The sequence below is a fragment of the Takifugu rubripes genome, chromosome 20 (assembly GCF_901000725.2).
Source record: "Takifugu rubripes chromosome 20, fTakRub1.2, whole genome shotgun sequence".
Lineage (NCBI taxonomy): Eukaryota > Metazoa > Chordata > Actinopteri > Tetraodontiformes > Tetraodontidae > Takifugu > Takifugu rubripes.
The window spans coordinates 306,789-328,194 of NC_042304.1; the positions used below are offsets into that span (position 1 = coordinate 306,789).

Consider the following 21,406-nt stretch of genomic DNA (forward strand, 5'->3'; position numbering starts at 1 on the left):
TCATCCAGCATGGTGTTGGAGAGAAACGGAGCTGGTTGAATCCTGTGAAGGAGCTTCGTGTTGCACCGAGTTCAGAAACAGATTTTGATGCATAATAATGTCATTTAACCCCCATAAAGCATCGTGACCAACATGATCCACAGTGAAGACAAAAGCTTCCTTATTGTGATGGATCTCCATTTGAGATCTGTTCCCTGAGTGACAGCACTGTACATATAAAATGATGACACAGCTGAATGCATCTCTGACAGCTTTTGCCCTTTATTTACTCCACCTGACTCACAATCACCACATTAGTGTTTACTTTGTAGAAGAAACCCATGTTTGTTTTGGTCTTATTTCGTGATCCAGTAAAGCTTTGAACAATCAGCTAAAAGCAGCCATACATGGATATGTGTTTTGGTAGTGTGGCCAACACAGTAGCATTACTCTCACTGCTGTACAGTACAGACTGTCCACAAATCCCCTGGAACTGTAGTTTACTGTGGGGTCTATTGCCACTTGCCACAGGAAACGCACATCTGTGGTATGTCCGTGTGATGTGATCATGCGTCCATAAATGCAGGGGTGATATGGAGCCTTGCCTTCTCCGGCAAAGAACACATGGTCCTGTGGGGACACGCCCACAAAATGTGCACAAATCCCCATGAACACGTCATCAATGTACATGGACGAATTCAGTGCCAAAGTCGCCTGATATATCTTAGCGGCCACATCGGCCGACACCACGTACCCAGATCCAGCAGTGTAGTCTGGGTAGGAGGGCCACGGGTACAGCACCGCAGGAACGTGGTACTTGCTCTTCTTATGGCGAACTGGGGGGGCTCCTTTGTGCACATGGCCTACCCACACATCTCTGGCCCCTGATTGTGTGTGCAGGTAGTTGACCAAATTGGGCAGGTGGATGAAGATGTCATCATCTGCAGACATGAAGAACTGTGCCTGGGGGCAGTACTGTTGGCCCCAGTGGAACTGCAGAATCAATTTGGTTGTGAGGTTGTGAAAGGTGTCCATAAAGTCCTGCTGGATCAGGTCTCCATATACTTGGTCCTCCTGAAGCAGCGCTCTCTGGATGGCAGCTCCACGTCTAACATCTGGGTGTACGCCGAGAGCAAACAGCATCCTTATATTGGCTCCCAACTCTGACCGGGCAAAACTTTCATTCCCCCACGTGTCCCTAATGGCCTGGCGTTGCTCAATATTCTCCGGGGATGACTTAACGAACAGCAGCAGGAGTATTTTGAGGGGACTTTCACCGCTTCTGTCACCACATTTGTCTGGATGGTTTATAAGGTATGGATAGCTCATCATCACAGAACCATCCCTCCCTCGGTGCTTGCTGGAGGCAACAGTGAGGGCCGAGCCGAAGTCATAGCTGTTGACCAGGTAGCGATATGTGTAGGACCTGATGTGGCTGACCACGTGGTGGTCAATCTCCTCCCACGAGACCATTAGTACACAAAGCAGCAGACCTGTGGTCACCAGCTGCACACACTGGCACTTTCGAATACGACGAAAGTTCACGAACATTGTGATGAATGCTAACATCTGCTAATCTCTGAAGCTAATGCAGAATGGATCCTCTGGGTCTGCCTCCAGTTCTCTTAGGTGTGTGATTCTAGCTTCCATTAACTGCACTCCTGCTCCTTTAAAAATTTACTTAAAAATAAATAAATCAATTATCAAGTCCAGTAAGACTTTGGCAAGTTCTTCAGCAGTCCTGATGCTGCGTAACTAACCTTCCTCCTTGCTGAGCGGCAGATTCTCCTCTCCCACATAGTGATGAGACTGAACACAGCTCCGGGGTCTATTGCCTCTTCTGCAGTAACGTGCAGAAGCTGAAGAAACAACAAAATAGATTTGGTCACATTTGGTAGTTTCCCATGAAAGTCCTGAATCACAAAAACAATCACTCCAAAGGAAACCAAATTCAATCTCAGACGGTTATGTTTGGTCTGTGCCAAGATGCTAATGGATTTAGCCTGTTTCTCTTAATGTGTTTGGTCGTTTGCAATGCGAAACACTTGGCTAGTCAAGTTTTTCACAATGAACAATGGGCTGCGATACTTCAAGATGGAGACAGTTCACCACTATGTGTGGCCCTTCCCACAGAAGATCACAGATACCAACTGTCAAAATGGGGGGAAATGCATTTATAAGTGTAGCTGCTGCTGATACATTAGGCTGGACAGTCATGTAACATGCTGGCCATGGCGAATTGGGGGCAACAGGAAGGGTCGATAGTTGAGGAGGCAGATTGTGGACGATGAGTCTGGTTAGAAAATCGAGGTGCTTCGTGAGACATCTGAATTGGTCTGGTCAATAAGATCTGAAATGAACTGATTGATCGGAACTGATCAATGAATAAGATAAGTTTTATATATTTTACTCACAACTCTGAGGTTGGGCAGGAAGCTGAAAGTGCTACAAGGTACAGAGCTAATAATCTCAAGGTCAGTATCCAACGTGCAGCGTAGCATACAGAGAGGGTGTAAAGAGTAGCTACAGGATTGTTGCAGCAGTTATATGGTGTGGCCGGGGCTTTGTGATCAAAGCCTCTTGACCTTTTCCTTTGAAGTTCAAGGACCCTGCAGGCTGTGGACCATCAGGATTCCTGTGGGGGGGCAGACGTGTCCGGCTTGCTGGTTGCATCACTGGACCTAAACTTGTCGGGATTTCTCACTCAGAAAAAGTTGACTTCTCATGATCCATTCCTCCATCCATGGTTTAGCCTCATGATCAGCCTCAGAGATGGAGTTAGCTTAGTGGTCCAGCCATCAGATGCTAAGCAGCTCATAACTGCACTGTGTCCAAAGCTGAGTCATGTATCCATATTAGATAGAGCTTTGCTACCTCTCACCATGTTTCTGGAAAGTCCGGTTTGACAGTGACTATTGTCGTACTCACTTGGCTTCAGCCCAGGTGCTGAGGTGGACCCAACGCTGCACACCACTGGTTGTTCCTGGATCCACTAAGCCGACCACACCGGGGGCGCTACAATAGACGGTTGCTCAGTCAAGGTTCCAGGAATGCTGTTGGAGGATAATCCCATGTCATTTGATCACTAGCAGCTGCAGAAAAATGTAAATATTTACAACCCATGAATAAATGATCACTTTTATGATCTACATATTTGCTACATCATGTTAATCGACAATATAGGCAACATTTGTGGTTTTCACTTTGGAAAATATGTTTCTGCATGGCTAAAATGGCAACTTCAGGAGAGGAGATATTAAATAATCTTTACCAATAAAATAAAGAGGGCCAATGATAGCCTGGCCATGTCTGTCTTTAACTGAGGACACTGTGAATGCAAGTGTCCACCCAGCAGAAGCAGCAATAATAGAGAGGCTTTAGCCTAACAGAGCAGGGATCAAGCTGACCTCTGTATAACGCTGCTTTACAATAGCTTAAACACATATTTCCACTGCAGCATACTGGTTGCACACTGGTGGTCACACAACAATGGACATCTCTGACAACACATGGACAAAACTCCTCATTCAGAGGTCTTGTGACTAAACATGACATGAAAAGATCCACAGTCTGGCTGTGGATGTAAGGCCCTAAAAAAGGAGAAACCCCAAATGTAACTTCTTCCTGTAACAACAGACGGTAGTTAGTCGTGGTTAGTAAAGAGGTCAGGAAGGTCTTGTCTCTGTCATCACACCGTCATTGCCCCAGTGTGTCTCCACTGCAGAGGAGCGAACCTCTAACCCTTGAGACCAGTAGAGGCCAGCATGGTCTCACTGGCCACCAAACAAAAGCAATGAGGCAGAAAGTGCACGTGTCAACACCCAGTCTGACTGTAACACTTCCAGAGAGTTGACTCTGACACTGAGCTGTCACCATGACCAGATCAGCTCTGGTGTGTCCATACCACAAGCTGGATGAGGGACAGATTCAGTTTAAGGACAAGCATGTCAGTGTTGACACATCCCCCTCCCCTTACAAGTGAGGATTTTTAAATCTAATCAAAAGAGACCACTTTTCACTGTTCTCAGAGCAGAGAACCTCCCCGTGTGCATGTCTCCCTCCCAGTGTGCACGTTTTCCCCTGTCCTATTGGACAGAACCATTGTCTGGTAAACACAGTTGTTACCACAAAAACAGTTTACTGTCGTCTAGTCCAGCGGTTCTCAACTGGTCTGACTGTGGGACCCACATTTACCATGGTCCTGAAGTTCTGATCCACCTTTAGAGGGTTCAGCCCAAGCAAATTTAGTCTTTAACATAAGACTCACTGTATTGAGCAAAGCGTGTGGCAGAGCACACAAATGAACCTGAACTAAAGCTGAGGAGGATGGTGACAACTGGACAAACTCCGCCCGCTTGTCTTTCTATGTAATTTCCAAATGACACTGCACTTTTGATGGTTTCATGCTCTTATATGCAAGACCTTCACTATAGACAACACTCTGGGGTTCCTGTCCATCACTATCCCCAAATATATATTTTCAATACTGCAATTAATGTCTAACATCAATTTGATGTTTGTCCGACTAACAGGAGAAGGCCCCCTAGCAACAGTAACTATGCTAAAAACATGGTTTTCAGACACTTGGATAGCTTGTGCTGTTCACTAATTGTGTATTGGAAATCCATCCATCCATCCATCCGTCCGTCCGTCCGTCCGTCCGTCCGTCCGTCCGTCCATCCATCCGTCTGTCCACCATCCATCCATCCATCCATCCATCCATCCATCCATCCATCCATCCATCCATCCATCCATCTGTCCATCCATCTATCCATCCGTCCGTCCATCCGTCTGTCCACCATCCATCCATCCATCCATCCATCCATCCATCCATCCATCCATCCATCCATCCATCCATCCATCCATTCATTAAAGTAAATCCAGTCCTAATGTGTCAGTAACCCACAGGACTATTATGAATAATTTATTTCTTCCTCTTTTATTTTTCTGTGTGATGATCTTCATTCTGAAGAAACAACCAGGAGCGAGAAGTTTGGAAGAGCTGAATAACTCCATGATGAACTTCTTCACCATCTCCTGTCTTTTCTCATCAACCGTAAATGTTTGCTCTCTGTTTTGGCTGTTTCTTGTCCGTTAAAGGCAACATTAAGGTCAGAGCAGCACTAATTACTTCAGTGGTTTTGCTGCACTTGTGGTTTGATGCTGTTTTTCTATCAGTATCACATGCATTCTTTCTTCTGCTCTCCTCCAGCCCTGTTAGCACCCACCAACATTTGCGTTAGTGTTGATGGGAAGGCTAAGATGAGCTGTGGGCAGTCACGATGGCCGCAGCAGACTTTTGGCCACGTGTTACTTCAATCAGCTTCTTTTCTATTCAAATTTTAAGCAAAATCTGATTTTTTTTTGTTTCCACGGTTTAAGAAAGAGGCGATTGTTCTCACATGACACATGTAAAATGAACTCCAGACACTTTAGCTTGTTGGGCGACACAACCGTCTTTATCTGATATTTAATCATCTGGGCTGTGATGGCAGGCTTGTGACAGAAGACGGTGACAGACCGTTTTAGGGCTCTGTTCTTCAGTCTGGCTGTTCTGTCTGAACCTAATTCATTTTCACAAGTAACACAACTCTGTCTCTGGTGAAGCCAGCCTGCCATCTGGAACTATTTACTCATTTCACTTCATCCTGACTCATGTGAGAGAGCTGCTCGGAGTGCTGCTGCTTTCAGCCACCTAAAAACAGGACCAGCTCACTTTAGAGGAGTAAAGACAGCGCGGTCCACTTACTGGCTCATGTAGTCGTCCCATCCACTTGTAGGTGACGCTACAGATGTAGAAGTCCATTTGACAGGGTTGGTTTCAGAAGCATTCTGTCCTGGCTGAAGGTCCTGCTGCGTGAGACACACATATAGTGGGATGGGCTATCTCACAGTGGGAGGAGCCACCCGTCCCAGAAAGACTCGTCCCTCATTCCTGTCTCTCTTTTACAGATGGTTGCTGTCCAGCCAGAAGGAAAGAGATTTTTTTCTTTGTCATCTTTGGATCAGATTACTATTACTTAGAAGCAAGAAGTAGAAGAATTAATAATCCTTAAAGAATATTGGACATAATCTATTATTAGTTTTTAGAAACATTTTTTGGAAAGTGCCAGATCCTTAAAAGTTCTCACCGTCACTCTTTCAGAGCCAATGGGAGGAAGCTGGACTCTAGCCTAGCTACTACTGCTATTAGAACACCTCCCAAATTTTGTCCTCACCGGGGCTTAAACCAGCAACCCTCTGCTTCTCAGCTCAGTCTCCAAGAGGCTGAATGACCACCATCTTGAAAGTTCCATCCATCCATCCATCCATCCATCCATCCATCCATCCATCCATCCATCCATCCATCCATCCATCCATCCATCCATCCATCCATCCATCCATCCATCCATCCATCCATCCATCCATCCATCCATCCTCTACCGCTTATCCGGGGTTGGGTCGCGGGGGCAGCAGCCTAAGAAGAGAAGCCCAGACTTCCCTCTCCCCAGCTACCTCTTCCAGCTCATCCGGAGGGATCCCCAGGCGTTCCCAGGCCAGTCGAGAGACATAGTCTCTCCAACGTGTCCTGGGTCTTCCCGGGGGTCTCCTACCGGAGGGATATGGCCTGAACACCTCACCAGGGAGGCGTCTAGGCATTCATCTTCATGTCTGACGGGGGTTTAGTGACAACCCGGGAATGCTTCTCTTCCTTTCCAGGAGTGTTTTGTGCTAATAAGATGAGGTTCAGGCTAGTTTGTATATCACTGGATTAAACAGCCTTTCAGAACCTTTGTGATTTGATGCTTAAGTATGAGCAAGTAGTGTGTTTGTACATGGGCTTTTTTTGGAATTCTAAAGTTAATTATTTTACGAGGGCGGCACGGTGTTGTGGTGGTTAGCACTGTTGGCTCACATCAAGAAGGCCCCGGGTTCGATCCCTGGTTGGGACTGAGGCTGCGGACTTTCTGTGTGGAGTTTGCATGTTCTCCCTGTGCCTGTGTGGGTTCTCTCCGGGTACTCCGGCTTCCTCCCACAGTCCAAAGACATGCATGATTGGGGATTAGGCTAATTGGAAACTCTAAATTGCCCGTAGGTGTGAGTGTGAGAGAGAATGGTTGTTTGTCTATATGTGTTAGCCCTGCGATTGACTGGCGTCCAGTTCAGGGTGTACCCTGCCTCCGCCCATTGTGCTGGGATAGACTCCAGTCCCCCCGCGACCCTCAGTGGAGGAACAAGCGGTAGAAAGTGAGTGAGTGAATATTTTACAAGTCCATTCTGTCCCAATGTCCAGCCAAACATGTTCTGACTGTGCTCACTAGCGTCTGTTGGGTCAGGACGCATCAACAAGCTGTGGTTTGTGATGCTTTATGATCCATAGACTTGGCTGCAAAGGTTCCTTTACTGGAACCTGATGAGATAATTTACTGAGGTCAAACATGAGAATGATCCTTTCCTGCCTAACAAAGAGATCAAACATGCGTTCGTGAGCACGTGGGGAGCTTCACTTCTGCAGAGGCCAACGTTTCCCTCAGCAGAGGTGCTGCCCCTCTCCAGCTAGGTGTTAGTCAGAGGGTTGCAGCCACAGTTCTTCTTGGGTGAGTTGAAATCCCCTTGTCATTAGTGTCATCCCAACACTGACTCGAAGTGTCCTCGCTGCTGTCTTCAAGTCTTTACTTCAGTGGTTCAGCAGCAGGGGACAGTGTGGATGGCTGGTCTCGTGTGAATAAAGATCACGTCACACTTGACACCTGCTCCCACAACATGATGGTGACTGTGGAAGTTCTTTTGTCTCTGCAGGCACATCCTGACTGAGCTGATAGAAACAGAGAGGTTATATGTGGAGGAACTCCAAAGCATCATCGAGGTACAGTGTGGTCATCACAACTAATGTGCCATAAATCACCATCGAACCCACAACACTGATTTCTGCTACACGTGCAATTAGACCTGAACCTCCGAGCTTGTTGTCTGTGTATGAATTGATCACAAAGACAGAATTATCTCTGCTAATCTCTGCACTTCCTGCTACTTCAACTTGTGTGAATTGGCTAAACTTAATCACCCAAACATTTGCTTTATTATTGATTAAGACACATTTATAATGACAGAGGATGATGTTTCGTGGTGGACTTTCTTTCTGGCAGGGCTATTTTGCTGAGCTGGACAACTCTGAGCTGAGCCATCTGGTGCCTCTGGTCCTGCTGAACAAACGAGACGTGCTCTTCGGCAACCTGCCTGAGATATATGACTTCCACAACAGGTAGTGTGCTTCTGAACCCTTCTGGATTAGCTTCTTATGCTAATCCATGTTTCTCTCTCCCTGCTTCTGAAACTATTACTGTTGCTCTAGGAAATGTGTGTATGAGAATTTAAGCAGTGTTTCATTTATTTTCTCAAAGACACAAAATTAATTTGTCTCAAACAAACCTGATGTGCTTCGATGGTGCACTTCCATCTTCCTCTGCGGGATCACCAGGTGTGAGGTGTACCAGCTGGTGGTTGACCAGCTCCAGGACATCACTCCAGGTGTCCCTGTTCATGGCCACATGGGAACACTTTCTAGTTGTGATGCAACATTATATCCAAGTTGCCGTCTGTCTTGTAGGACAATTGACATGATAGAAACATTCACTAGACACACAGAGGAAAAGGACGTCAAGCGGAACATGAAGAAGAAATGAAGCAGGAAGAAGCAGGAGGAAACATCACGGATCACTGCAGACCAGAAACCCACCTCATGGACTGGGATTGTGGATACTGCATCATGGAGGCTGTAGGAATTAGATAGTGTGTGCACATGGCTGTGAACAGAGACCAGGGAGCTAGACGACCTCGGACAGCAAGCGGATGGCTGGGGGACCTGCTGTTGCTTCGAGCTGTCCCGCTGTCCCCCAGTGACCATCAGCTGATACATGATGTGACGCCTGTGCTGAGGATGGAATGACACCATGGAGTCACGTACGTGCACAAGAAATGACCTGCGCATACAAAGATGCAAGAGAAACAGAGAATTTCAGCAATTTCTACAATCCACGCAGCATTTCTACAACAGCCTTATTTAAACTGCTGTTTGGGGTGAACTTGATCCTGGAGAAGCCTCCATGTGTGAAACATGGGCAGTTTAGAGCAAACCCCAACAATCAGAAGAGGTGACTGTTACTGTTGCTTGGCTTTCATCCTGTAGCTCAGGCATTCCTTCTTCTCCTGCTCAGAACCTTTCTGGGGGAGCTGGAGGACTGTGTGGAGAAACCTGAGATGGTGGGAACATGCTTTTTAAAAAGGGTGAGTATGCGTGACAGTGGGTTGACCACAGATGTTCTGGAGGTTAGCAGAGAATCTTCCAGTGACGCCCCACATCATTCTCACTGGTGACGTGTGAACAGTGTGGATCACAGTCCTCAACAGTTCTCAACATTCCCCAACAGTCTTCAAGAAACAACATTTTTTCTGCATCAACACTAATACCATATAATACCACATCAAAACTCCTCCAGCTGTAATCTATGAAATTGGATCTGACTGCTGCAGCACTCACCCTCCACTTCAGTAATAACATATGTAAACATATCCAAACCAGTACAAGCCAAGGATGCCCAGTGGCACCACCACTCTCAGCACTCTGGAGGCTGAGAGACAGTCTTTGAGGAGGTTGAGGTCATGTTCTGGAAGGTGACTCAAAGAATGGGTTGTTGTGTTCAGGCTCACAATGACACCGTTACATAAATCAGCAGACAAACAGAGAAGGTTCTTCCTTCTCTGGCAGCACTTATGGTGGATTAGATTGATTGGATTGGAGGAACCAGTGAGATGGTGAAGAGGGGGGGGGGGCTGTGGTGATCTCTGTTGCTCTCTGTTGACCCCTCAGTCAGGCCACACTTGTGGTGAGAGGAGAGAAACCTGGGCCTCCTGTGAAAGGTTAAAGGTTCCCCTCCAAGACTGAGGGTTTATAGATGTATGTATATTTAATGGATCACAGCAGAAGACACTGAATCAAAGAGACTCTGAAGGTTTGCTCTATGGATAGAGGTTGGGTTCTTCTATTAGAACTTGTGGAACTGTTACGATCAAAAGGAAATATTAACCCTTTCATTGTCAGAAAGAAGAGCTGCAGATCTACGAGAAGTACTGTCAGAACAAACCTCGTTCTGAAGTCCTCTGGAGACAGTGTGCAGACAGCCTCTTCTTTCAGGTGACACACACACACAGACATACACACACACAAACACACACACACACGGTTTAAATTAGGCTTTGATCTTTAATTCAGGTCAACATAAATCAGAATAGTATTCATCTTCGAGATTAATAGAGATTTACTTAATGGAGCTGATGTGATTGTGATCACAGGAGTGCCAGAAGAAACTGGATCATAAACTCTCTCTGGATGCATACCTGCTGAAGCCGGTCCAGAGAATCACCAAATACCAGCTCATGCTGAAGGTACCACTGGCCTTTTCAGGTCCATCTTTCTCTTTCTGCTCTTACCTGAAAACCTTCAACATATATGTGATAACATAAATATAAGACATCACAATGTGTATGGACTTCATTGAGACACACAAAACTTTTCCTCAGTAACTGGTTACCTGTGTAATGTGATCCATGCAGCAGGTGAACCATGACTCATTATTACCTGTCCTCTTTCTTCACCCTCACTGATATTCCTGGCTGAGCTCTGATCTCCCGTTTTAGTGGCAGAAACGTGTTCCCAGACTCTAGGCTACCGTTCCTGCCCACCTACCCCAAAAGGGTGGGTGGTCCCAAGCGTATGATTAAAAATGCACCAAGCACATCGAGTTTTTGCCAGAAACCTCCTCAAACATCTGTTCACTATCTGACACAGATGAGCTGGATTTAAATCCAGTGGGAGGGTTCCTGTTAGCGTGGCCAATGGACACAAAAGAGATGGAAAAGAGAGAAAAGGAGAAAAAATTGGGGGGGTGTAATTCTCTACCCAGAGCCAGTTGCGATGACTGCCACCCGCTGGCCGACATCAGCAATCCTTCTGGCACACAGAGACACCTGAACTCATCTCTTAAAAAGGCCCAGACATTCACAACAACATTGTCTTGCAGGAGATGTTGAAATGTAACAAGGGTGAGAGGACAGCGGAGCTGGAGGAGGCGCTAGCCACCGTGTTGGACATCATAAAGTCGGTCAATGACTCCATGCACCAGATCGCCATCACTGGCTTTGAGGTCAGTAATCCGATCAGACAGGTCATCAAATGAATGTGCTGAAGTCACACAAGCAGCAGATTCTTCTCTTACTTCTTCATCTCAATTTCTGTAAAATACCGAGACCAACCAGGACTGAGTGAGGACAGCAGGGACGGCAGTTCTCTGCAGGCTGAAACATGGGTGCAACGGTCCTTGCACCTAACTTTCTCTGCTGAACAGAAGAAATATGTATCTGGGCTTCAAAATAGGTCTTCTGTTATGGGAGGCTCTTCCCAATTATCCCCAGCTCCATTCATACAATTACATGATAACAGCTATAGAGAGTACATGTGCGTGTATGTGAGTGTGTGTCCTAACCTCTAGCAACCACGGTCCTCTAGGGATGTCCTGTCTGGACCTTCATCTTGACTCTCTTGCCTTCGCCAGTCTGGCCTCTGTCCCTCCTCATTGTGTTGGGAAGCTCAGACATGAGGTATAGTCATGAGGATGTTTTGAGAGAATTTTCTAGATGACGCTCACATTCAACTCCAACATTTCCTTTGGTTCTGAAGGGAACATTCACTCTTCTGGGGGACTCAGCAGTGCCTCAGATCTTAAACAAGTCTACATTAAAATCTGATCGCATTCTGCTAATCACTCAACAACCAGGGAAAATATCTGATGCCTCTGAGTTTTATCCAGCTAAGCTCTCGATGGAGGCTCTTCATACTGAACGACAGTGTCCTTGAAAAACTCTGAAAAATACCTGCTTGTTCAGATGTACCAAGACAGAAGTAGATCATCTGGCTCCTGCTGATGGCCGGCTGGGTAGAGAGAGGAGAAAGGGGAGGACAGGTAGAGGATAGAATAGGTAGGAGAGGAGAGGAGAGGAGAGGAGAGGAGAGGAGAGGAGAGGAGAGGAGAGGAGAGGAGAGGAGAGGAGAGGAGAGGAGAGGAGAGGAGAGGAGAGGAGAAGAAACCATGACCCAGTGGGGTGACAGAGGCCTGTCAGGTGATCATGTTTCTGGACCCTGGCAGCCTTGGCCTATAGCAGCATAGCTAAGATGTTAACCTAACGATTAGACGACCCCCTAAGTATGATAATTTGTCTGTCTATGATAATAACTGGAACTACAGAATTAGTAACAATACACTTTTTCAAAGAGGTAGGTTTTAAGCCTAATCTTAAAAGTAGCGATGGAGTCAGCCTCCCGTACCTGGACAGGGAGCTGGTTCCATAGCAGGGGGGCCTGATAGCTAAATGCTCGGCCCCCCATTCTACCCCTAGAAACTCTGGGGACCACAAGTAGACCAGCATTCTGAGAGCGGAGCGGTCTATTGGGCTGGTAAGGTGTCACTAGCTTCTCCAGGTAGGATGGAGCTAGGCCTCTGAGGACCTTGTAGGTCAAAAGAAGGGTTATAAAAATTAATCTAAATTTAACGGGCAGCCAATGAAGAGACGCCAGTACTGTTGTGACTCCTACTCTGGCCCCACCTCCTCCTGTGCAATCAGCTCAACCACCACCACCTGGGCCCTCTCCTCCAGCTGCACCCAATCCGCCCAAATGACTCTGCACCCATAAAAGGCCCCTCTGCACTCAGGCCAGTGCTTGATCTAACTGATGTTTTGGCAACACGTCCCGTCGACCCAGCATCTCTCCAGGCTCCCCAGCGACCCCCAGCGTCTCTCTGTGTCTCCCTGCGTCTTCCAGTGACTCCCTGCGACTCCCAGCCTTCTCCAGCGTCTCCCCCTGCTCCTCTGCAACCTTCCTAGCCCCTCTTCCTCTGACTTCTTCCTCTTCCTCTTCCCCTGGCCTCTGGACACTTGGACTCCCCCACGGACTCTCGCCCCTGGATCTCGGACTTGGTTCGTCTGCCGCATCACGCCCCCTATAGTTTGTCTCGGCCTCTCTCCTCATTTAGTTTCTTCCCTCCTGTCTTTTTTTTGTTTCATTAAAACCGTCTGAGTTACTTTTAATTCCCGTGTCTGTCTGCCTTCTTTGGGGTTCCGCCACACTTGACCGCCAGTCCTCTCGAGCGTAACAGATAGATCAAGCCAAGATGAGTCAAGGTGGAACCCCAGGGCAGACGGGCGGCGCTAGAGCCCCCACGTTACCCTCCCCCCTCGAAAGAAAAGTGGAGGCCCACGCTGCCCAGCTCTCCTCCCTTCAGTCTGAGCTAACCAAGGCCTTCCCCACAATCCAAGGGGAGATTTCCGAGCTCCAGAGCTCCTCCCAGACCACCTCCAGTACCCTGTCCGCCCTCTCCAACCAGATGGCTGCCATGGCAACTGTTTTGGCTTCCATTCAGCAGAAGCTAGGCAGCGACCCCGGCGGGGCTTCTCCACCAGAACCATCTCTCCCGCCTTCTCCCCGAGCCAAGCCCAACCTTGCCAGCCCCCGTGTTTTCGGCGGGGATTTCGACCAGGGCAAGGGGTTCCTCCACCAATGTGAGCTGCTCTTCCGCCATCAGCCCTCCAGATTTGTTTCCGACGAGGCCAAGGTTGGATTTATAACCTCCCTCCTGGCCGACAAGGCATTGAGCTGGGCCATAGCTGCCGTCGACCTGGACCCCCGCCTCTCCTCAGAGTACAGCGCCTTTCGACGGGAGTTCAAGGCAGTGTTCGAGCACCCCACCTACGGTGAAGACGCCGCGAGTCGTCTGCTCGCCCTCCAGCAGGGGTCACGGTCAGTTGCGGAGTACACCCTTGAGTTCCGCATCCTGGCTGCAGACGGGGCCTGAGTGAGGCAATCAAGGACCTGATTGTGAGGGACCGCCCCTCGTCACTCAACGAGCTGATCACCCTCTCGCTCCAGATGGATGAACGACTACGGGAGCGCCGCCAGGAGCGCGCCCAACGTGTTGGCGGTTAGAACCGCCAACTCTCCCACCGCACTCCCTCTGCCCCTGACTTCTCCCCTACCAGCACTGCCGCCCCGCCTCCTCACATCCCCTTGCTATCCCCAGCTCACTCCTCCTTGGGTTCGCCGGGTTCATCCGGCGGTTCATCAAAGGATTCAGCCAAGTGGCTGCCCCTCTCTCCGCTCTCACCTCCACCTCGCGCCCTTTCACCTGGACACCGGAGGCTGAGACCGCCTTCTCGGCCCTCAAGGACAGGTTCACGACGGCTCCGGTGCTCGCCCATCCAGACCCCGCTCGGCAGTTCATCGTCGAGGTCGATGCTTCGGACGCGGGCATCGGGGCAGTCCTCTCCCAGCGGTCCGAGGCAGACCAGAAGATTCACCCATGTGCCTACTTTTCCCGCCGTTTTGATCCGGCTGAACGAAACTACGATGTGGGCAACAGGGAACTTCTGGCGGTCTATGCAGCCTTGGTGGAGTGGAGACACTGGCTGGAGGGAGCAAGGCACCCGTTCCTTGTGTGGTCGGACCATAAGAACTTGACCTATGTGAGAACGGCCAAGAGACTCAATCCCAGACAGGGCCGCTGGGCTCTCTTCTTCAGTCGGTTTGACTTCACCCTCACTTTCCGTCCAGGTTCCAAGAATATCCGGGCTGATGCCCTCTCCCGCCAGTTTCCGGAGGAATTCCCCGGCGCCCCCAGGGACCCTGACACCATCGTTCCCCTGGCCCGGGTCATAGGGGTCATCTCCTGGCTGATCGAGACGGCCGTCGAGCAAGCCCAGAGAGACGAGCCTGATCCTGGGAACGGGCCTCAGGACCGAATGTTCGTGCCTTCCTCCGTCCGGCCGCAGGTGCTAGAGTGGGGCCACTCCAGTTGTTTCGCCTGCCATCCTGGCGTGCGTCGGACGGCGGAGTTTGTGCAGCGGCGCTTCTGGTGGCCCAACCTCCAAGAAGATGTTCGGGAGTTTGTGGGCGCCTGCACGGTCTGTGCCCGCAGCAAGGCCTCCCATCGCTCGCCAGCAGGCCTTCTGCACCCCCTTCCCGTCCCCAGTCGACCCTGGTCTCACATAGCCCTGGATTTTGTGACGGGCCTCCCCGTCTCGCAGGGGAACGACACCATCCTGACCATTGTGGACCGCTTCTCCAAGGGGGTCCACTTTGTCGCTCTCCCCAAACTCCCTTCTGCTGCAGAAACTGCTGAACTCCTGGTCTCCCACGTCGTACGTCTCCACGGGATCCCCCTTGACGTGGTCTCTGACCGTGGCCCCCAATTCACTTCTAGGGTGTGGCAGGCCTTCTGCAAGGGGATTGGGGCCACGGTCAGCCTGTCCTCTGGGTACCACCCCCAGTCCAACGGACAAGCCGAACGGGCCAACCAGGCTTTGGAGGCGGCCCTGCGCTGCGTGACCACCAGCAATCCTGCCTCCTGGTCCAAGTTCCTGCCGTGGGTGGAATACTCCCTCAACGCCATGGAGAGCTCTGCTACTGGTATGTCCCCCTTTCAATGTTTCCTGGGCTACCAACCCCCTCTGTTCCCCCAGCAGGAGCTGGAGATCGCAGTGCCGTCTACCAGGGCCCATCTCCGCCGGTGTCGGCGCATCTGGAAGGCTGCCCGCAAAGCCATCTTGCGGGCCACTGAGCAGTCCCGGCATTCGGCCAACCGGCGAAGGAGGCCGGCCCCTGCTTACCGGCCTGGCCAGAAGGTCTGGCTGGTGGCCCGGGACCTGCCCCTCCAGACCTCGCAGACTTCCTCCAGAAAGCTGAACCCCCGCTACATCGGTCCCTACACCATCTGCAGCATCATCAACCCCTCTGCAGTCCGTTTGGATCTCCCTGCCGCCCTCAAGGTTCACTCGGTCTTCCACGTCTCGCTCATTAAACCCTTCTCCACCAGCCCCCTGTCCCCTCCTGCTCCGACTCCACCTCCCCCACAGGTCCTGTCGGACGGAGAGCCGGTGTGGAGAGTTAACAAGCTGCTGGCGGTCCGCCGACGGGGAAGGGGCTTCCAGTACCTGGTGGATTGGGTGGGTTACGGCCCCGAAGACCGGAGCTGGGTGCCCCCATCCTATCTCGCTGACCCCTCCCTCCTCGAAGACTTCTACCGAGACCACCCGGATGCTCCTGGGCGGTCGTCCGGTGCCTCCCGTAAGGGGGGGGGTACTGTTGTGACTCCTACTCTGGCCCCACCTCCTCCTGTGCAATCAGCTCAACCACCACCACCTGGGCCCTCTCCTCCAGCTGCACCCAATCCGCCCAAACGACTCTGCACCCATAAAAGGCCCCTCTGCACTCAGGCCAGTGCTTGATCTAACTGATGTTTTGGCAACACGTCCCGTCGACCCAGCATCTCTCCAGGCTTCCCAGCGACCCCCAGCGTCTCTCTGTGTCTCCCTGCGTCTTCCAGCAACTCCCTGCGACTCCCAGCCTTCTCCAGCGTCTCCCCCTGCTCCTCTGCAACCTTCCTAGCCCCTCTTCCTCTGACTTCTTCCTCTTCCCCTTCCTCGGACGGATTTCCCCTGGCCTCTGGACACTTGGACTCCCCCACGGACTCTCGCCCCTGGATCTCGGACTTGGTTCGTCTGCCGCATCACGCCCCCTATAGTTTGTCTCGGCCTCTCTCCTCATTTAGTTTCTTCCCTCCTGTCTTTTTTTTGTTTCATTAAAACCGTCTGAGTTACTTTTAATTCCCGTGTCTGTCTGCCTTCTTTGGGGTTCCGCCACACTTGACCGCCAGTCCTCTCGAGCGTAACAAGTACAGGAGTAATGTGATCTCTTTTGTACCTGTCAGAACTCTGGCTGCAGCATTTTGGATCAGCTGGAGGCTTCTTAAAGATGAGTTTGGACACCCTGATTATAAAGAATTACAATAGTCCAGCCTGGAAGTAACAAATGCATGGACTAACTTTTCAGCATCGTGGTGGTAGTAGTTTTCTAATCCTTATGATGTTCCTCAGGTGAAAAAAGGCACTTCTAGAGACTAATTTAATGTGTGAGTTGAAGGAGAGATTTTGATCAAAAGTTACTCCTAGATTCCTCACAGAGAGACTAGATGTTAATGAGATACCATCTAGAGTGATCATGTGATCTAATCTATCCCTGAGAGGTTCAGGACCAAACACCATGACCTCAGTTTTTCCTGAGTTAAGGAGGAGGAAATTTGAAGACATCCAGGACTTTATGTCTTTAAGACAGGTCTGAAGCTTCACTAACTTCTCTGTCTCCTCTGGTTTCTTGGATAGATAAAGCTGAGTGTCATCAACAATGAAAATTTATCCCATGCTGCCGAATAATGTTCCCTAAGGGAAGCATGTACAAGGTGAAAAGGATTAGTCCAAGTACAGAACCTTGAGGAACTCCATGGCTAACCCTACTGTATGAAGAGGGAACGCCATGTACATGAGCAAACTGGTATCTATCAGATAAATATGATCTAAACCAGTCTAGTGCTGTCCCTTTAATGCCAATCACATGTTACAGTCTCTGTAACAGGATGCTGTGATCAACTGTATCAAAAGCAGCACTGAGGTCCAGCAGAACCACCATAGAGACCAGTTCATGATCTAAAGCTATAAGAAGATCATTAGTAACTTTAAGAAGTGCTGTTTCTGTGCCGTGATGAGCTCTAAAGCCTGACTGAAACATCTCAAACAGGCTGTTTCTCTGCAGGTGCTCCAGTGACTGAGTCACTACAACCTTCTCTAGAATTTTAGAGACAAAAGGAAGGTTGGATATCGGCCTATAATTTGCTAAGACATCAGGATCCAGTGATGGTTTTTTAAGCAATGGCTTAATCACTGCCACCTTGTAGGACCGGGGTACATAACCTGTCACTAAAGAACAATTGATCTGTCCAGGACAGAACTGCCTATCAATGGTAAAACATCCTTCAGCAGGTGTATTGGGATGGGATCTAAAAGACATGTGGTGGTCTTGGATTTCTGAATTAGCGATGACGCCTCAGAAAAATATATAGGGCTGAAGGAGTTTAAGAGAACCTGTATGTTCCCACAGTCAGCACATCTGGTGATGGTCCAGTTGTTGGGATGGCCTGGTTAGCTTTTTCTCTGATAGCTAGGACTTTATCAGTGAAGAAGCTCATGAAGTCTTCACCACTAAGGGAAGAAGGGATACATGGATCTAAAACACTGTGACATTTGGTAAATTTGGCCACAGTGCTGAAAAGAAACCTGGGGTTGCTCTTCCATCCATCCATCCATTCTCTACCGCTTATCCGGGTCGGGTCGCGGGGGTAGCAGCCTAAGGAGAGAAGCCCAGACTTCCCTCTCCCCAGCTACCTCCTCCAGCTCATCCGGAGGGATCCCCAGGCGTTCCCAGGCCAGTCGAGAGACATAGTCTCTCCAACGTGTCCTGGGTCTCCCCGGGGGTCTCCTACCGGAGGGACATGCCCTGAACACCTCACCAGGGAGGCGTCCAGGGGGCATCCTGACTAGATGCCCAAGCCACCCCATCTGGCTCCTCTCAACGCGGAGGAGCAGCGACTCTACTCCGAGCTCCTCCCGGATGGCAGAGCTTCTCACCCTATCTCTAAGGGAGAGCCCAGCCACCCTACGGAGGAAGCTCATTTCAGCCGCTTGTACCCGTGATCTTGTTCTTTCGGTCATGACCCAAAGCTCATGACCATAGGTGAGGGTAGGAACGAAGATCGACCAGTAAATCGAGAGCTTCGCCTTTCGGCTCAGCTCTCTCTTCACCACAACGGACCGGTGCAGAGTCCGCATTACTGTGGACGCCACACCGATCCGCCTGTCGATCTCCCGCTCCATTCTTCCCCCACTCGTGAACAAGACCCCGAGGTACTTAAACTCCTCCACTTGGGGCAGGATCTCCTCCTTTACCCGGAGAAGGCACTCCACCTTTTTCCGGTCGAGAACCATGGCCTCGGATTTGGAGGTGCTGATTCTCATCCCAGCCGCTTCACAGGCGGCGGCGAACCGATCCAGTGATAGTTGGAGGTCACGGGCCGATGAAGCCAACAGGACCACATCATCCGCAAAAAGCAGAGACGCGATCCTGAGGTCACCAAACCAGATCCCCTCAACACCATGACTGCACCTAGAAATTCTGTCCATAAAAATTATGAACAGAATCGGTGACAAAGGGCAGCCCTGGCGGAGGCCAACCCTCACCGGAAACGAGTTCGACTTACTGCCAGCAATTCGGACCAAACTCTGGCACCGATCGTACAGGGAGCGGACAGCCCGTATCAGCGGGCCCGACACCCCATACTCTCGGAGGACCCCCCACAGGACCCCCCGAGGGACACGGTCGAATGCCTTCTCCAAGTCCACAAAACACATGGACTGGTTGGGCAAACTCCCATGCACCCTCGAAGACCCTGCTGAGGGTGTAGAGCTGGTCCACTGTTCCACGCCCAGGACGAAAACCACATTGCTCCTCCTGAATCCGAGGTTCGACTATCCGGCGGACCCTCCTCTCCAGTACCCCCTGAATAGACCTTACCAGGGAGGCTGAGGAGTGTGATCCCCCTATAGTTGGAACACACCCTCCGGTCCCCCTTCTTAAAAAGAGGGACTACCACCCCGGTCTGCCAATCCAGCGGCACTGCCCCCGATGTCCACGCGATGTTGCAGAGTCGAGTCAACCACGACAGCCCTACAACATCCAGAGCCTTAAGGGACTCTGGGCGGATCTCATCCACCCCCGGGGCCTTGCCACCGAGGAGTTTTTTAACTACCTCGGCAACTTCAGCCCCGGAGATACGAGAGCCCATCTCCAGGTCCCCAGGCCCTACTTCCTCACTGGAAGGCGTGTTGATGGGATTGAGGAGGTCCTCGAAGTATTCCTTCCACCGATCCACAACATCCCGAGTTGAGGTCAGCAGCACACCATCACCACTATACACAGTGTTGACAGTGCACTGCTTTCCCCTCCTCAGACGCCGGATGGTGGTCCAGAACCTTTTCGAGGCCGTCCGAAAGTCGTTCTCCATGGCCTCACCGAACTCTTCCCATGCCCGAGTTTTTGCCTCGGCAACCACCGTAGCTGCACTCCGCTTGGCACGCCGGTACCCATCTGCTGCCTCAGGAGTCCCACAGGCCAGTAAGGCCCGATACGACTCCTTCTTCAGCTTGACGGCATCCCTCGGGCATTGCCGCCACGACAGGCACCAACCACCTTGCGGCCACAGCACCGGTCAGCTGCCTCAACAATGGAGGCACGGAACACGGTCCACTCGGACTCAATGTCCCCCGCCTCCCCCGGGACATGGTCAAAGCTCTCCCGGAGGCGTGAGTTGAAGCTTCTTCTGACAGGGGACTCTGCCAGGCGTTCCCAGCAGACCCTCACAACACGTTTGGGCCTGCCAGGTCTGTCCGGCATCCTTCCCCACCATCGGAGCCAACTCACCACCAGGTGGTGATCAGTTGACAGCTCCGCCCCTCTCTTCACCCGAGTGTCCAGTACATGCGGCCGCAAATCCGATGACACAACCACAAAGTCGATCATCGATCTGCGGCCTAAGGCGTCCTGGTGCCAAGTGCACATGTGGACGCCTTTATGTCTGAACAAGGTGTTCGTTATGGACAATCTGAGACGAGCACAGAAGTCCAATAACAAAACACCACTCGGGTTCAGATCAGGGGGGGCCGTTCTTCCCAATCACACCTCTCCAGGTCACACTGTCATTGCCAACGTGAGCATTGAAGTCACCCAGGAGGACGAGGGAGCCCCCAGAAGGGGCACTCTCCAGCACTCCCTCTAAGGACTCCAAAAAGGGTGGATACGCTGAACTGCTGTTTGGACCATAGGCACAAACAACAGTCAGGATCCGTCCCCCCACCCGAAGGCGAAGGGAGGCTACCCTCTCATCCACCGGGGTAAACTCCAATACACAGGCACTGAGCTGGGGAGCAACCAGAATTGCCACCCCTGCCCGTCGCCTCTCGCCATCGGCAACTCCAGAGTGGTAGAGAGTCCAACCCCTCTCAAGAAGACTGGTTCCGGAGCCCTTGCCGTGCGTCGAGGTGAGGCCAACTATATCTAGTCGGAACTTCTCAACCTCGCGCACCAACTCAGGCTCCTTTCCCACCAGAGAGGTGACATTCCATGTCCCTAGAGCCAGTTTGTGCAGCCGGGAATCAGACCGCCAAGGTCCCTGCCTCCGGCTGCTACCCAAAACACAATGCACCCGACCCCCTTGGCCCCTCCTGCAGGTGGTGAGCCCACGGGAAGGGGGTTCCATGTTGCCTCTTCGGGCTGCGCCCGGCCGGACTCCATGGGCAGAGGTCCGGCCACCAGGCGCTCGCCAACATGCCCCACCCCCAGGCCTGGCTCCAGGAGGGGGCCCCGGTGACCCGCATCCGGGCAAGGGAAACTTGGCACCAAAGTTGTTTAGCATCATTAGGGGGTCCTGGGCTACGCTTTGTCTGGTCCCTCACCTAG

General features: G+C 50.9%; 2 protein-coding genes across 13 annotated transcripts in view; one reads left to right on the forward strand and one right to left on the reverse strand.

Moving 5' to 3' along the window:
* Positions 1-21,406, forward strand: part of mcf2l2 (MCF.2 cell line derived transforming sequence-like 2) — a 66,181-nt gene that overhangs the window by 26,552 nt on the left and 18,223 nt on the right. For all 11 annotated transcript variants that reach the window (XR_003886250.1, XM_029828047.1, XM_029828051.1 and 8 more), the window contains 6 exons: positions 7,759-7,825; positions 8,106-8,221; positions 9,174-9,243; positions 10,058-10,150; positions 10,309-10,401; positions 11,037-11,159. Coding sequence is in view for 10 of the 11 variants with exons in the window: in XM_029828047.1 (XP_029683907.1) it covers positions 7,759-7,825; positions 8,106-8,221; positions 9,174-9,243; positions 10,058-10,150; positions 10,309-10,401; positions 11,037-11,159 (562 nt within the window). In the remaining variant the exon portion in view is untranslated. The remainder of the gene's footprint in view (positions 1-7,758; positions 7,826-8,105; positions 8,222-9,173; positions 9,244-10,057; positions 10,151-10,308; positions 10,402-11,036; positions 11,160-21,406) is intronic.
* b3gnt5a (UDP-GlcNAc:betaGal beta-1,3-N-acetylglucosaminyltransferase 5a) lies at positions 232-5,878 on the reverse strand. 2 transcript variants are annotated; one of them, XM_003978600.3, is made up of 4 exons: positions 5,729-5,878; positions 2,908-3,032; positions 1,740-1,838; positions 232-1,659 (listed from the first exon to the last, which is right to left on the reverse strand). In XM_003978600.3, the coding sequence occupies exon 4, from the start codon at positions 1,546-1,548 to the stop codon at positions 367-369; it is 1,182 nt and encodes a 393-aa protein (XP_003978649.2). In that variant the 5' UTR covers positions 1,549-1,659; positions 1,740-1,838; positions 2,908-3,032; positions 5,729-5,878; the 3' UTR covers positions 232-366. The 2 variants fall into 2 exon arrangements, with proteins under 2 accessions (XP_003978649.2, XP_011618254.1); XM_011619952.2 differs by having other exon boundaries at positions 232-1,838; positions 2,908-3,071.

Bases quoted from the DNA above. Each gene is read 5' to 3' on its own strand.
- b3gnt5a (XM_003978600.3), bottom strand. From the start codon at position 1,548: ATGTTAGCATTCATCACAATGTTCGTGAACTTTCGTCGTATTCGAAAG.